The sequence below is a fragment of the Rhinatrema bivittatum genome, chromosome 5, assembly GCF_901001135.1.
Source record: "Rhinatrema bivittatum chromosome 5, aRhiBiv1.1, whole genome shotgun sequence".
Taxonomy (NCBI): Eukaryota; Metazoa; Chordata; class Amphibia; order Gymnophiona; family Rhinatrematidae; genus Rhinatrema; species Rhinatrema bivittatum.
This window is the reverse complement of record NC_042619.1, coordinates 13,510,473-13,527,165: the sequence shown is the minus strand read 5'-3', so window position 1 is coordinate 13,527,165 and position 16,693 is coordinate 13,510,473. Positions and strand designations below refer to the sequence as shown.

The 16,693-nt window shown below is 51.9% G+C and overlaps 1 protein-coding gene across 1 annotated transcript; it reads right to left on the bottom strand.

Moving 5' to 3' along the window:
- Nucleotides 1–3,766: 3,766 nt before the first annotated feature.
- Nucleotides 3,767–15,805, bottom strand: LOC115091479 (transmembrane O-methyltransferase homolog). Its single transcript, XM_029601700.1, has 3 exons — nucleotides 15,461–15,805; nucleotides 8,687–8,883; nucleotides 3,767–4,087 (listed from the first exon to the last, which is right to left on the bottom strand). The coding sequence occupies exons 1-3, from the start codon at nucleotides 15,783–15,785 to the stop codon at nucleotides 3,767–3,769; spliced, it is 843 nt and encodes a 280-aa protein (XP_029457560.1). The 5' UTR covers nucleotides 15,786–15,805.
- Between the last annotated feature and the right edge of the window lie 888 nt (nucleotides 15,806–16,693).

The window sequence follows — 16,693 nt, the reverse complement described above, 5'->3', positions numbered from 1 at the left end:
CACACCAAACTATAGCTCAATGTCCCTTGTTTTGATGGTAGATATTTGGGGGAATTTCACTATCCGGCCATTAGTTGCCAAACGTCTGGGGGTTAATTGACCCCCCAGTCTCTGCCCTTGGGGTGCATGCTTCTCCAGCTGCTTATTAAATTAAGCTCTTTCAGGAAAACGGTACAAGCCTTACTCCCTTTTTTCGCTCTGTCAGAAACCAAGTATATTTGTAGATATCTTTTTTTTGCCTTCGTCTTTAAGTCACCATTTTTTGTAAATGAGCTTTCTGAGTCAAGAACTCATTAGCCCCCTATTTAACGCCTTCATCAGACACACAAGTTTGTTTATCCAGATATCCACAGTTTGAAGAGTCTTGACGTTAACTCTTGCCAGTTTCACCGTATCTAGAGCAGCCTCCGAGGCATCAGTACCATTACCCTGGTTCTGTCAGCCCATCCTCAGCAACTGACAGGGGTTCAGTCACTCCGTGGCCACCTCAGGACGCGGTCCAACACCTCCCACTAGCAGATGCGCCACCTTGACGGTCGGCTAATGAGGACACTGCCTGCATTTTCAGAAAAAAGTTTCATTCTGCTGTTGAAATATTCTCCCCTGCCCGCCTCACTCCCCCACCCCCCCCAGATACGTCTGCGAGTGTAAATGAAAAACATAGAAACATAATGGCCGGAAAAGACCATATGGCCCATCTAGTCTGTCCATCCGTACAATTTATGTAGCCCTTACAATCCCAGCTCTCTCTCAGGGATCCCCTGTACTTATCCCATGCTTTCTTGAATTCAGATACCGTTTTTGACTCCACCATCTTCACTGGGAGGCCGTTCCATGCATCAACTACCCCCTCTGCAATGAAATATTTCCTAAGATTATTTCTGAGTCTGCTCCCTTTCACCCTCATCTCATGATCCCTCGTTCTAGAGCCTCCTTGCCATTGAAAAAGGTTCACCTCCTGTGCATGGAAACCTTTGAGATATCTGAATGTCTCTATCCTATCTCCCCTATCCTGCCTTTCCCCCAGGGTGTACACGTTTAGATCTTCAAGTCTATCCCCATGTGCTGTGGAACAAAGACCAGTGACCATTTTAGTAGCCTCCCTCTGGGCCGACTCCATCCTGTTTATATCATCTTGAATGTGGGGTCTCCAGAATTGTACTCAGTATTCCCAGTGAGGTCTCACCAGGGACCTGTACAGGGGCAATATCTCCTCCCTTTTTCTGCTGACCATTCCTCTCCCTGTGCAGCCAAGCAGCTTTCTGGCTTTTACCATCACCTTATCTACCTGGATAAAGCGATGGCATGGAGTTATGCCTATGTATAGCAAATCTATGACTTCCAGCACGCGCCTACCCAGCTTACTGGCTGAAGCTCATTCTGTCACACCCTCGCTCCTGAGGGAAACTGGTAGGCGAAGCTCAGTCAGCAATTTAGCTGCAGCCGATCAGTGCGCAGGATAAGTCATGGCTTGGCGGTGTCACAGATACTGAGCTCTTTCTTCTCGAGGATGCAGGCCATGTGCCTTAGCTCTCTCACTTTATCTGACTCCAAGCGGCGTTTCCTCTTATTCACATTAGGAGGTACTAAAGTGTTCCGTCCCAATTTTATCTGTGGTCCCGGCCACTTCCTCCTGCCTCCTTGGGCTTCCAAGCTCGATTGGATCGGGCTCTTATGGGGATTGCGGCACCGGGATCCTGCAGTCAGAGCTAGCTGGGATGTTTCCTCCCATCCAGCCCAGCCCTGGCAGCAACAGTAGTCCCGACAAAGAGGCACGGACTGCAGCCTCCCTTGAGTGCAGCTCAGGATGTGTCCCAGCTGAGCAGGGATTCCCTCCCGCAGGATGTGGCCACTGCCTCTGCAGCATGGCAACGTGAAAAGCAGAAGCCAGGTCCAGAAATCCTGCAGGGACTGGTTCCAGGCCACTGGGCCCAGTCCCTCACTTCCTCAGTGGATAATCTTGCTGGCCGCTGTCGGCCTAGTTTACAATTACTCTGATCAGTGAACTCAGGGACGAGTGGCTGGAAAGAAATAGCAGGAGCACACAGGGGATTTACCAGTTGAAGACACATGAACGAGTCCTCCCAGGAGAGGAGAGGGGAGCGGACACAGGGAACAATTTTCCAAGATGAAGGATGGGGAGGAGGATAGTAAAAAGAATCAGAGATCATGAAAGATCTGTGATATTCTAGTCAGAATAAAGCCGGGAGGCTAATAAAGACGTACATCATATGTTATGCTTCACAGTCAATATCGACCCATCGGGTTCAGTGCTGCTGAGGTAACTTGTGACTTTCTTGCTAAACTAGCTAGAGCAGTGGGCCAGGCCTGGCGCGCCCGGGCGTCCAAACCGTGCAATTGCACAGAGCGGCACACCCGGGGAGTTCGGAGGCGGCTCAGGACAGAGACAGCACCGCCGCCAGAAGAGGGTATGAGCCTGCTTCTTCGGCAGCGGCTGGGACTCTATGCACAGAGCGATAAACCAGGGAAACCAGGGTTCAAATCCCACTGCTGCTCCGTGTGACCTTGGACAAGTCACTTTACCCTCTGTTGCCTTAGGTATAAAGTGAGTGAGCCCTCTGGGGACAGGGAAACACCTGCATGTAATCTGCTCTGAAATGCCACCAAGTGGACTCTAAATCTAAACAAGGGTGGGAAGAATTCCACAGGAGCACCAAGGACATACAAAAATAGACTCCAGAGCAAAACATTTAATGGATACAGAGGGAGCTTTGCAATTAGTCATGTGCAGTCTTGGAATAATGCCCAGGATGTACATCTTTCTTTAAAAAGTCAATTAATTCCCAGATAAGATTTGTACAGCATGTGCTCATTGTCTGCCTGCTGTTATAGACGTTGTTCATAGAAAGTTGGCTGGAAGCAGAATTTAAAAAATGTTAAGGAGAATTGCAGGCCCAAGATATACAAAGTGGCCACTAGATGGCGCCATTGATCCACCATTGCCAAAACTTTTTTTTTTTTATTATTATTTTTAACCTTAAGGTTCTCACCTGACGTCTTAATCCCAGAAAAATCTGGTCCTTATTTTTCCTGCAGAATGCACTGGGATGAGAGATATAAAATAAGGAAAGGCCTAATATCTCCTGATGACATGGAGGCAGGTTGTTCTTTTGCTTTTCACAGATATTTAGGCCCCACAGGAGCTCGCAAGAGTCTGCAGCTCAGGTGAATCCACAAACCAACAACCAAAGCCTCTGCTGAAAGGGGACGTTTCAGCATAGCATTGCCAACTGGCGCCATTTGTTCAGAATAAGTTGATCCCATCCAGACTGCACCCCTAATGCATGCAGGGACTTGTAGCTGTGATTCCCCTAGGAAGGACAAGACGACATCTCCCTGTGTGCACCGGCATAAAAACAGGGCTGGATCAGCCTGCCCTGGTAAAAAGGGAGTCAGTTGGTAGCCCTCTATCAGTAACCCTATCCTCCCCAGCCGGGGACCTCTCTGCAGAGGAGAAATGACGTTTTAGTAGGGATACCTGATATCTGTGTCACCAGGAACCGAATGAGTCAATCCTGGTTTCCTCCTGCCAAGGGAGGTCCTCGTGAGCAACAAAAACAAATCCAGGACCGGGTCAGCCTGTCCTTGCTGACCCGGAGCCAGACGGAAAGGGCCGCTGCTCCTGGACTTCAGACTAACGTGACCTCCGCGCGTTACGACGTCTTCGGCCTTCTTTCCCGCGCCGGGCCCGCACCGGTCGGGCTGCCCCGAACCCGAGCATGGCCCCCCCCTTTCCCCCCCCCCCTCACTGGAGCTTGGTGTAGCACAGCTCGGCCATCCCGTCGCGGATGGCTCGGAAGTACTCCAGGCTGGTGCGGTGCACCTTGCAGCGGTACTTGCCGCAGGACTTGACGTACTGCAGGAAGTGCGGCGCCCCCGGGAAGAGGACGTTGTCCGCCAGGATCACGGTGCCTTCCCGCAGCAGGTCCTGCTCCTCCAGCAGCTGCAGGTCTCGCAGGTAGGAGCGCTTCCAGTGGTCCATGAAGACGAAGTCCAGCTTCTGCACGCCGTGCTTCTCCTTCAGCTGGGGGATGACCTCATCGGAGGGGCCCACGATGAGCTCCACCTGCGTAAGACGGGAAGGAAGGGAAGGGACGGGACAGAGCGTTGAGAATTAGAGCCAGAACTTCCACACCCTGCACAGAATCATTACCCAGGGGATCTCTGCCCCCCCCCTTCCCCCCCCCCCCCCCCCCGTGACCTATTTATTGTTCACTCCTAACACTACAAACAGTAGAAGAATGAATCTGATGATGTCATCATATTGACTATTGCCTCTAGTGCGTTATTGACTGGTCAATAGTTTATTGTGTGTTGATCTCCTCTAAATCAATAATATGTTCTCTTACAAATATGAGGTTGAAAATAAAATGTATAATCTGTGTGGTTTTCGGTCTACAACAGCTTCTATTGGCCCAACATGAGGATTATTCAGAGTTGGTGATGTACATTTGAATTATTTACGGGCCGATACAGTAAAGTCCGCGGGAGAGTGGACGAACGCCCGCTCTCCCGGCGCACGCACCGACCCTTTGCCGGTGCGCACGATTCTGTATTTAAATTAGGTGACGCGGTAAAAACGGGGAAAAGGAGGCGCTAGGGTCACTAGTGCGTCCCTAGCACCTCTTTTCGGACAGGAGCAGCGGCTGTCAGCGGGTTTGACAGCCGACGCTCAATTTTGCCGGCATCGGTTCTCGAGCCCGCTGACAGCCACGGGTTTGGAAACCAGACGCCGGCAAAATTGAGCGTCTGGTTTTCGGCCCGACAGCCGCGGGCCGAATTCAAATTTTTTTTTTTTTACCTTTTTTTACTCTTCGGGACCTCTGACTTAATATCGCTATGATATCAAGTTGGAGGGTGCACAGAAAAGCTGTTTTTACTGCTTTTCTGTGCACTTTCCCGGCGCCAGAAGAAATTAGCGCCGACCTTTGGGTAGGCGCTAATTTCTGAAAGTAAAATGTGTGGCTTGGCTGCACATTTTACTTTCTGTATCCCGCGCGCATACCTAATAGCACCCTCAACATGCATTTGCATGTTGAGGGCGCTATTAGGTGCTGCGGGTTGGACGCGCGTTTTCCTCCCCTTACTGAATAAGGGGTAAGGGAAAACGCGCGTCCAAGAGCAGGCTGACAGTGCGCTCCGTCGGAGCGAGCTGTATTGTATCAGCCTGATAGTTAGGTGGCGTTTTCCTCCCGAGCACTGCTCATCCTCATGACCACAAAGCAGCATCGACGCCCGCTCTTCAAACATAACCAATGGGAGGGATTCCTGTGTTCGTGGATAATACTTAGAACGGTCCAATGCAAGTCATCGTAGCCCAGTGACTCCCAAACCACTTGTCCAGTTTTCTGCAGCACCAGTTCAGTTACTGGAATCAGCAGTGCAAAACCCAGTCCTCAGACCCACTCCAGGCAGGTTTTCCCTAACGAATATGCACGAGAGATATCTGCAGAGAGTGGGAAGCAGTGCGTGCACGTATATCCCGCGCACATTCGTTAGGGGTGTGCTTTTCTTGGAAACTACATTTCCTATTTTGATTTCTCTTTCATTTTGAATACAAAATGAAAGAAAAAGCAAAATCTTTTTGTTTAGTTTTCTAAAACATCCCAGGCCACGCCCTTACGATCCCCCCCACCCCCCTCCCACTAGCCCCTTCCCAGTATCCTATCCCATCTATTGGCTTCAGCTGGAGCAAGAGCGATCCCCGTTATTTTTTAAATGGAACCAGTGACCTCAGGCTGGGGCTGTTTTGTTGACAGGGAAAGGGGCAGAACCCCAGACCCAACACCGTTTTTTCTTTTCTTTTGGATTTTTTTTGTTTCTTTTTTATTTTAAATAAATGAAACGAAACAGAAAATGAAACAAAAATAGCTAAAAACGAACTGGAAGAGAAAATGTGCATTTCACAGCCCGAGTGTTCATGAGGATAATCCTGAAAACCCGACTGGCCAGGGGATCCCCATGGACCAGATCCAGTCCTACTCCTACATTTATTTATCTGCCCTGGGGCTTCTCAGACCTGTCCCGCTGACACCCCTCCCCCCCAGCCAGATTATGGAGATTTCTCTCCTGCTTAGTCACTGGAGCTATTCTGAACAGGTTGGGGAGATTCTGATCTGCCTCCCAGCTCGTCCAATGGCTCATTCCCTGCTGCTCAAATCGGTCCTCGGCCAATTGGCTTTCAAGCAATCTTTAATGAATGTGCATTAGAGATTCCCTGAAAACCAGACTGACTGGGGGGAGGGAGCGAGGACTGGCAGCAGGCAGCACTGACTTAGCTCGGTGGTTCTCACCCCTGTCCTGAAGCCGCACCTGTCTGGTCTGGTTGTCAGGGATCCAATGACATAGATTTGCATACATTGAAGAAGAGCACATCTATGCAAACCTGTCTCATGCATATTCATTACACGGATATCCCAGACCGGTTAACGTGCGTCTCCAGGCAGGGTGGGGAACCACTGATCTAGCTTAACAAAGGATTGTCCGAGAATCTGCGAATATCTCCCCAAAAGGACAGACAGATGGATTCCTTTAGGCCAGGAGGTCCCTAAACTTGGTCTTTGAGGGCCACAACTCAGTTGCTATTTCAGAATTTCCACAATGAATACATATAAATAGATATAAATATATATAAAATCAGTATGCATGCATCGCCTCCACTATATACAAAAGGTCCCATGCATGTTTACTGTGGAAATCCCGAAGGCCTGACTGGGTTGTGACTCCCCAGCACTGAGTCTGGGGACTCCCTGCCCTAAACAGAAAGGAATTTCTTCTAAGTGATAACGAGAAGAGGCACAGAGGCTGCAGTCTCTGCCCATTCACATCCGGCTGCCTGCAGAGACACGAGGCCTTCCCCAGCCACGGAAGGAGACGCGCTACCTGGGAGAAATTCCTCTTCATTGCTTGCAACCTTTTTACTCTAAGCTCTTGGTGGTCCTACAATTGTTAAACGCAAACTGATAGGAGAACCGCGTTAACACCCAGTATCAATGTTTTTTCCCACCCTCTCCATGCTCAGAGCTCTGTGGTCAGCCAGGCCCGGCCTTCTCAAGTCCCGTCTTCTGGTGCATTTCGGTACCTGCAATGCCGATTTCAAAAGCAAGAAACAGGGCTGCAGGTTGAGTAAACAGGGCTGGCCCAACATCTTCCTCTGGGAAGCGGCTCACTTGACAGCTGTGATAGCAATCCAGGGCTTTCCAAACCAGTTGGATTTTTGGGATATCCACAAAGCATAGGCAGGAGATGCATTTACACGAGAAGATACGAGGTGCCACGGGGACAGAGCAGCGGGAAGCTGAGCCCAGCATCCTGTTCACCTGGAAGCTGCATTCCCTATTGCTCCTTCTCAGACGTATGAAGTGGAGACAGCCAAGTCTACCCAGCTAATCAATGCTAACGAACCTGTCCTCCAGGAACTCCTCCACCAAATTCAGCCACCTGGTAGCCTCAGTTCCACAGCGTAATTGTTTATTGCCAGAAAACAAAAACTCCACTTTTTTAGATTGGATTTAAAACTGCTGGTTTAGTTTTGCGGAGTGTCTCCTCATCCGAATACGACTTGGCGGAGTAAATAACTGTCATATCTCCTCCCAGCCGTCTCCTCACCAAGCTACAGACCCCTGACGTCTTTGGCCTTTCTACCTAAGGAAGCCAGTCCACCACAATTATCATTTTTTGTGGCCCTTCTCTGGACTTTTTCTAGTTCTGGTAAGCGAGGAGACAAAAGACGATCGGTGTTAAAGAAGCCTTTATTGGAATATTGCCCGGCTCTGGCCGAGTTTCGCTCTCGCAGGGGGCCGCCTCAGGGGCCTGTTCTTAATACGTTTCCTCGATTGCGTGAGATTCAGTGGAGCAGTCATCACAGTTTGTCAGTCTTGACAGAGCAACTTGGTGTTAAAATCTCGGCGCTGCTGATATAGTAAACCCCGCGTATATTGTTTATTCATACGGCGCCGCAAGCTGGTACTCGGGCACGATTGTAAATCTGTTGTTGTAGGTAAACTCCTTTCCCGTATTTAAATCGCCATTCTTAACACAGCAGGAGACTTCAGCCCGTGCCGAGATTTGCTGTATCAGCAGCGCCGAGATTTTAACACCAAGTTGCTCTGTCAAGATTGACAAACTGTGATGACTGCTCCACTGAATCTCACGCAATCGAGGAAACGTATTGAGAACAGGCCCCGAGGCGGCCCCTGCGAGAGCGAAAGTCGGCCAGAGCCGGGCAATATTCCAATAAAGGCTTCTTTAACACCGATCGTCTTTTGTCTCCTCGCTTACCAGCACATTGCATCGGCTTCCGCTTTGTTTTTCGGGTCCGTCCCTTTTTCTAGTTCTGCCGTATCTTCTTTGGAGATGGGGGGGGGGGGGGGGTGACCAGAACCGCATACATTCGTATACAGTAGAGGTCCAGTACGTGCAAATTGATCTCATGCATATTCATTGTGGATATCCTGAAAACCCGACCGCCTGTAGGGTCGCCGGGTCAGGTTTAGGAAGCCCCCGCAGCAATCTCAGCAATCAGGATTGCCCGAAGGCCTCCAGATCATTGGAGATCTGCTCAGCCAGCCCCGGCTTTGCACCCAGGGCCTTTCCCAGAGAAACTGAAATCCTTAGCTCCCCTTCAGCGAGCCTTCCAGTGGCTCTGCTGGACAGATCCACTCACCGTGTCTTCGTCGAAGCCCGCCAGCCGGATTACCTTCTCAGCGATGGCCGCGTTGCGGGGATCCATCTCCACGGTGTAGAGCCGGGCCCCCAGGGGCAGGGACTGGGCCATGAGGATGGTGGCGTAGCCACAGTAAGTGCCCAGTTCCAGCACGTTCAGGGGGGCGGTGTCGAAGATCAGCCGGTCCAGGATCTTCCCTGCAAGGCGAGGTAAGCACAGCGCTCACCGGAGTTAGAAGAGAGCCCGGGGGAGGGGGGGAGGGGGAGCGCGGAGCTGCCGGGAGAGCCAGGCCCTGGGGAGAGACGTGGCTGGCCCTGGCTCTGCCCCAGCGCATGGTGGTATCGGTAGCCCCCGCTCATTCCACGTGAAATCTATTGGGCTGCCAGCCAGAGCGGGTGAGGGGGGTCAGAAGGTCAGGCTCCAACGCGTTCACAGCGCAGCTGCTCCCCCGCTATCTGGTACAAAAGGGCGGGATAACGTAACCGACCCCCCCCCCCCCCCCCCCAACCACCACCCCTTCCTTAAATTCCTCCATCGCTGGACCACTGAATGCGGCGTGAAATGAAAAGTCCGAATTCCCACAGCTACGGCTTGAGATGTTTCACAGCTCGCCGGGGATCCTTATGCTCCCCGCCCACCTCTCCCATCCTCTGAGGTGCGTCAGCGGTGGGATACCTACACTCCCAGGGCAGAAAGAGGCAGGAAGGCAGGCCTTTCTTCTGGGCAGCCACAGACACTGAAATTTGGAAGTGGCAGCTGAAGACTTTAGCGTTTTTACTTTGCTTTTACCGAGAGCAATTAATGGCCACGTTTACATTTCTATTTTAAGATCTGCAATGTGTGAGCAATTACTCGGGGGGGGGGGGGGAGGCATAGGGAGGATGAACTTTCTTCTCTTATAATATATATATATATACAAACACACACACACAAATACACACAGATGCTCTTTCACATATACACCCACACAGATGCTTTCACACATGCTTCAATACACACACACACACATGCTCTCACACATGCTCTTTCACACATACGCAGATGCTCTCACACAGATGCTTACACATGCTCTTACACATGCACACAGATGCTATCGCACACTCACACAGATGCTCACACATGCTCTCTCACACATGCTCTCACACATACACAGTTGCTCTCTCACATGCTCTTTCACACACATACAGATGCTCACATAAATGCTCCTTCTCAAACAGATGCTCACACTTACTCTCGCATATGCTCTTTCACACACACACACACACACACACACACACACACACACATACAGGCTCCTTCTCACACAAACACTCACACATACTGTCTCTCACACACATACATGCTCGTTCACACACAGATGCTCATATACGTGCTCCTTCCCACATAGATGCTCACACACTCACACATGCTCTTTCACACACAGATGCTCTCATGTACACACTCTCTCACGCACACACACACTCACATGCTCTTTCAGAAACACCCACAAAACACAACACATGCTTTCTCACCCATATGCAAATGCTTTTTTCATACATACCCATGCATATGTTGTCTCACAAACACACTCAAGCACACATACTCACACACACTTCCTCTACCTCACTCACATGCACTCTCTCTTCCTTTTTTTTTTGGCTATCAGTGGGACCTCCTCTTCAACTTCTGCCGCCGGAAGGTTGGTCTCCACTGGTGGCGCAAGCCCTGTCTCCTCCTAGTGCCCAGCGCACGTAAGGTTTGCCCTCCTTCTCCTGCAGCGGGCGGGGGGCCTCCTTCTTTTGCAGTCACCGGGGAGTACAGGAACCCCATCGACGTTTAACTAAACATGTAATTTGGCCGGCAAGGTGAGGCGTCTGCTCAGCATTTTGGGCGCACTTTTTGCCATCCAAAATTTTGCTGCCTGAGGTGGCCGCCTCCCCTGCTAAAGAAGGGAATGGAAAATAAAAGAGAGGATGTCCTAACGCCTCCGTATCGCTCCGTGCTGAGGCCGCACTGCGTGCAATTCTGGTCGCCGCATCTCAAAAAAGATAGGGGTAGATTTTTAAAAAACATACGTGTGCGTGTCCATGTGTGCATGTTACCCGGCACGTACAAATGGACGCGCGATTTTATGACATGCACGCGCCGGTGTGCGCATGTTATAAAGTCAGAGGCGGCGCACATGGGGGGAGTAGAATTTGGCAACTTTCGCACGGCAACGCATCGCGGCCTTCCCCAGTTTTCTCCCAGTCCACTCCAATTAAGGAGCGGACTGGGAGGGAACTTTCCTACCCCCTACCCTAACCTCCCTTTCCCCTTCTCCTCTCCTCCCCACCCTCAAAAACCCCTTTTTTTACCTTTTAATCGACAAGTTACTTCAGGGCCTGACCTGAAGTAACTTGTGCGTGCTGGCAGCCGACCGGCATGTGAGGCTCCGGGATAGTGAGGAATGGCGCTGTCCCGGGCCCGCCCCGCGCTGCCCCCCCCCCCCCCCGGGCCCGCCCTCCCTGCCCCAGGACCACCCCTTCACAGAGGCCTGGGTCTTGTGCGCTTAACGGGGGTTACGCACATGGCTGGGCCTCTTCCAAAATGCGCAAAATGCGCGCAAGGCCCAGCCGTGCGCGTATCCTCCATTATTTATGCGCGGGGGGGGGAGGGGTTTAAAATCCAGCTGATATAATTGCACTGGAGAAAGTTTAGAGAAGGGCGACCAAAATGATAAAGGAGATGAAATAGTTCCCCCTATGAGGAAAGGCTAAAGAGGTTAGGACTTTTCAGCTTGGAGAAGAGACGGCTGAGGGGGGATATGATAGAGGTTTTTAAGATCATGAGAGGTCTAGAATGGGTAGATGTGAATCGGATATTTTGTCTTTCGGATAATAGAAGGACTAGGGGGCACTCCATGAAGTTAGCAAGTAGCACATTTAAAACAAATCGGAGAAAATTATTTTTCACTCAATGCACAATTAAGCTCTGGAATTCAATGCCAGAGGATGTGGTTAAGGCAGTTAGTGTAGCTGGGTTTTAAAACGTTTTGGATAAATTCCTGGAGGAGAAGTCCATAAACTGCTATTAATCAATAGGAAATAGCCACTGCTTATTGCTAGCATTAGTAGCATGGGATCTATTTAACAAGCCGTAAAGCCCGTTAAAACGGGCTACATCCCTCTGTCTCTCACCTCCCCCTCATTCTCTCTCCCCTCACTCTTCACCACCCCCCCCCCCCCCACCCACTCCTCTCCACCCTCCCTCTCCTCTCACTCAGTCCCCCCTCTCCCTCACTCCCTCCCACTCAGTCCCCCCTCTCCCACTCACTCAGTCCCCCTCTCCCTCCCACTCACTCAGTCCCCCTCTCCCTCCCTCCCTTCACCCACCTCCATTTCCTCCCGGCGCCGTAAGCGCGACTTCCCGCAACCCTCACCCGGCTCCATTAACTCCTCCCGCTCCTGCCGGCAGATCTCGGGGGGGGGGGTCACTCCCGCGCGCGCGGCAGTGACCCCCCCGAGATCTGCCGGCAGATCTGGGGAGGAGAAGTAGCGGCACCGCGCGCGCGCGGTGCCGCTACTTCTCCTCCCGCTCCTGCCGGCAGATCTCGGTGGGGGGGGCGCGGGAGTGACACCCCACCCCCCGAGATCTGCCGGCAGATCTCGGTGGGGGGGGGCGCGGGGGGGACCCCCCCCCCCCCCCCGAGATCTGCCGGCAGATCTCGGTGGGGGGGGCGCGGGAGTGACACCCCCCCCCCCCGAGATCTGCCGGCAGATCTGGGGAGGAGAAGCAGCGGCACCGCGGCGCGCGCGCGGCGCCGCTGCTTCTCCTCCCGCTCCTGCGGCCCCACCGCCATTTTTTTTTTCTGATCGACATCCTTGCCCGCACATGCGCAGTAGAGCTGCGCTCTACTGCGCATTTGCGGGCCGTCGGTCACAGGCCATTTATAAGGTAGATGTTTGCCAGGTTCTTATGGCCTGGATTGGCCACTGTTGGGAACAGGATGCTGGGCTTGATGGATCCTTGGGATGACCCAGTATGGCAGGTTCTTATGTTCTTATGATATGTTCTTATGGTATTATTCTCTCATAATACTGTGGAACAATTCTACAGTAAGCATCATCCTCATCCTTCTGCACGCCCGTCAGCTTGGAAAGAGGAGAAATTAAGAAAAAATATTTAAATTGGAGACCCTTTTTCCTTTTCTAGAAAGAATGGCCCCATACACTTCAAATTCCGAATGAATGGTACAGAGGGTTGAGGCCTCACATGTCAACGTTCGCTCCAGCCACAAGGTGGCAGCCTTGCGCATCCCGAGGACGTGCTGTTGTCTGTTCACCTACGAGCTATGGGGTGGCAGGACCTCTCTGGATCGGTGCAGTCCTTGGCCCTGAATACACCCCCCCCCCCCCCCCCCCGAGTTATCCCAGACCTTCTTCTTCTCCTCGCTTGCTCTGGCTGATGGCAGCACAATTGCCAAGTGACTCGGGTCAGTCGAAAGAAGCTGATGCGGCCAGAATCTGACCCAGGCCTCCGCCCTCCTGCTTCCACATTCTCTTCTCTGAGAGATCTTTTAAGGAGATGGCTGCTATTTTACGAGGCTTGCAAGGGCCGTGAGATTACCTGGAGATGGCAGCTCTGCTTCACCCTTCTTCCTGGGGCTTTCATCTCGTGATGCAGCTACTTAAGGATGGAATTATTCTGACTCATTCGGTATGGATGGTGGAGTTGGTGCGGCCTGCAGGGAGGAGCCCTTGAGGTTCCCACTGTCGGCTGGCGGTGCTGGCGGAAGCAAAGGCCCGACCGGAGCTTCACCAATACCAGTCCATGTTCCCCTTAGGTTCAGCCCTCGGGTGCCGGTGCCAGCTGGGCTTAGGCACAGTTCCTCTGCAGAGGGGAAGATCCGACAGGTAGAAGAGGTTGCAGGCCAGGGTCTAGGGCAGGAGGGGACACAGGTGCAGATGGAGCCCGGGCAGTCATCAGTGGCAGGCAGAGCTCAATCAGTGTCATCAGTGGCAGGCGGGGGGCAATCAGAGTCATCAGTGGCAGGCAGAGCTCAATCAGAGTCATCAGTGGCAGGCAGAGCTCAATCACAGTCATCAGTGGCAGGCGGGGGGCAATCAGAGTCATCAGTGGCAGGCGGGGGGCAATCAGAGTCATCAGTGGCAGGCGGGGGGCAATCAGTGTCATCAGTGGCAGGCGGGGGGCAATCAGTGTCATCAGTGGCAGGCGGGGGGCAATCAGAGTCATCAGTGGCAGGCGGGGGGCAATCAGTGTCATCAGTGGCAGGCGGGGGGCAATCAGAGTCATCAGTGGCAGGCAGAGCTCAATCAGTGTCATCAGTGGCAGGCGGGGGGCAATCAGAGTCGTGTAGCAGGCAGTGGTCAGCGGCAGGCGGAGTTCAATTAGCGACAGGAATCAGGCCACGGTCAAACCAGAGAGATCAGTCCGAGGAGAGGCAGGGCAGAAGGCAGGCAGGGAGGAGAGGACACCGAAGAACTGAAGACCAAAACATTGGGAAGACAGGAACTGAAGACTGACAAGACAGGGCCTGAAAACTGACCATGGAAGAAGACAGGAACTGAAGACTGACCATGGGTGACAAGACAGGGCCTGAAAACTTAGAACTGAAGACCAAGACCAGGAACAAAGACAAGAGCACAGGAACACAGAGCTGGATCTCAGAAACGCTGAGGCAATGCACACTTCAGAGAAGTTGACCTATTGCCGAGGCGTGGGCCGCTGGGGGCGAGGCCCTTTTAAGGGCTGTGGCCAGTGACGTCAGAATTGAGTGCCGCGGGGGATTTCCCGCCGTGGGCCCTCTAAATCCTGGCCAGACGTGCGCGCATGCCTGAGGCAGCAAGTGGAGTCGGTGGTGTCCTGCCACAGGCCGTGTCGGGCCTGTAGGAGTGCGTGGTCGGCTGCATTGTGGCTTGGGCGGTCCTGTGCCACGGACCGCCCAGTGCAACAGACAGGACACCATACTCGCAGGTTGACCCCAGTAGAAAATAAACACCAGAGTGTGTGTGTGAGAGAGACCATACAAAGCTCATACACATTATCTAAAGCAATATTGAAAGGTCAACGGTAAGACAGTTTTAAATGGATAATGAGATTTGTATGGTATTTTAAATGCTTGTTTAACTGGTGCGTCTGTCTCTAAGTACATTCCAGTCACTTCTTTAAAATAAACTAAAAGAAAACGGCATATTATGACAAAATAACTGAAAAATAAATGTTATCATTTTCCTTACACGGTTTCCAGTGACTGAGCATCTCTGCTCATGGTGCCTTTCCCCCTAATCCCTGACATTGCCAACCCTGGCTGGGTTACAGCCTCCAGGAATCCATGAAGCCAGTGAGAAAATATCTCCAGTCATCTGATCCCCATGAGCTTTCTCCAGGCTTCCTAGAGGTTTAACCAATAAATTGCTGGAAATTCCAGGACGACCCAGGGGGGGCCATCAGCAGCTACACTCAACATGGCTGCCTGCACTGGGCGGCTACATTTACTCCACAGAGAGGACCTGGAAGAGCCACAGATCAAGTGGGACAGCCGATGCCGTCCAACCGAAAGTTACCTATCTGTGGCAGCCCTCGTGTTTTTCCCATCCTCTCAGGACCTTCCTAAGCCAGCGCAGGTTTTACCTCCCATCTGGCCTGGCTTTTAATTCCCATGGCAGACTCGCTCCCCACCTGCTGCGTTTTGGTATCTGGAATGTTGATTAGAAAGGGTAGAAGCGAGGACTACAAATCCCACAATGCACTGGGCTAGAAGTCTCCCGGCAGAGGCTGAAGACAGATACTGACCCTTCTGGGGTCCCACGTTGCTGAGGTACTCGCAGTGGTAGCACCATTGGTCGAAGGTGCTGAGGATGTGCTGGGGGTCCCCCGGGATGGCATGGATGATCACATACTGGAAGGCGCGCTCCTCCCGAGAGATTCCCGTCAGATAGTCCTGCACGGTCCTCACCACCACCGCCCGGTAGAAGAGCAGGAAGTAGTGGCGGTAGCGGATGAGCAGGGTGAGCAGGAAGGGAATGAAGGCCAACGCTATGGCCGGCGACACCATTTCGCCACGGGATGGGGAGGAGCCTGTGGAAGCCAATGAGAAGAGAAACACACAGCTGGTCATGTTAGCTCGGTGTGCGCAGTCATGAACTCACGTGTCCCTTCCCCAGAGAGCTTAGAACCTCCGGCTTGTTGAGTAATATACAAGAGACATGAAGTATTTCTTCACGGAGAGGGTGGTGGATGCCTGGAATACCCTTCCGGAGAAGGGGGTGAAGATGAAAATAGTGAAAGATTTCAAAGGGGCACGGGATAAACACTGTGAATCTTTATAGGCCAGAGGATGGAAATGAAGGAGAGAGTGCATGGGGGTAACTTGCTGGGGTGGTGGTTACTACCCTTAACCAATAAGCCTTCATACTGTTGATGCAACTCCATCTTTGCTCTCCACTTCAACGGCAGGGGAGGAAAAGGGGAATTAGATTCAGACAGCAACCAACAAGGACATTAATTCTACAGTCTGGGAAAACAAATAAGCATGGGGGTAACTTGCTGGTGTGGCTGTTATTACCCTTAACCAATAAGCCCTATTACCTGTGATGTAACTCCAACATTGCTCTCTACTTAAATGGCAGGGGGAAAGGGGAATTGGACTCAGACAGCAACCAACAAGGGATCTGACTTGTTGGTTGCTGTCTGAGTCCAATTCCCCTTTTAGTTGGGAAACTTAGTAAGGGGGTAGCTTGTACGGCGCGGCAGTTGCCACCCACTGATGCTACCGTTATAGGGGAGACCTGTGTGGCGCGGTTGGTGCTACCATAAGCTTGCTGGGCAGACTGGATGGACCGCTTGGTCCTTTTCTGCCCTCATTTCTGTGTTTAATGCCTTTTAAGGTTTAAGGTTTATTTGTACTCGTATACTGTTGTCTCGGCATGGCCTTCACAGCGGTTAACAGGATAAGAAAATAGAATAAAAGAAAATCACAAACAATAATAATAATAGGAGATAAAATGTAACAAGTGAAAATAAAAG

Coding starts and splice junctions, on each gene's coding strand:
- LOC115091479 (XM_029601700.1), bottom strand. CDS start 15,785: ATGACCAGCTGTGTGTTTCTCTTCTCATTGGCTTCCACAGGCTCCTCC. Junction 8,884..15,460: donor CAACGTGGGACCCCAGAAGG/GTCAGTATCTGT, acceptor CTCGCCTTGCAG/GGAAGATCCTGGACCGGCTG. Junction 4,088..8,686: donor CGGGCTTCGACGAAGACACG/GTGAGTGGATCT, acceptor CGTCTTACGCAG/GTGGAGCTCATCGTGGGCCC.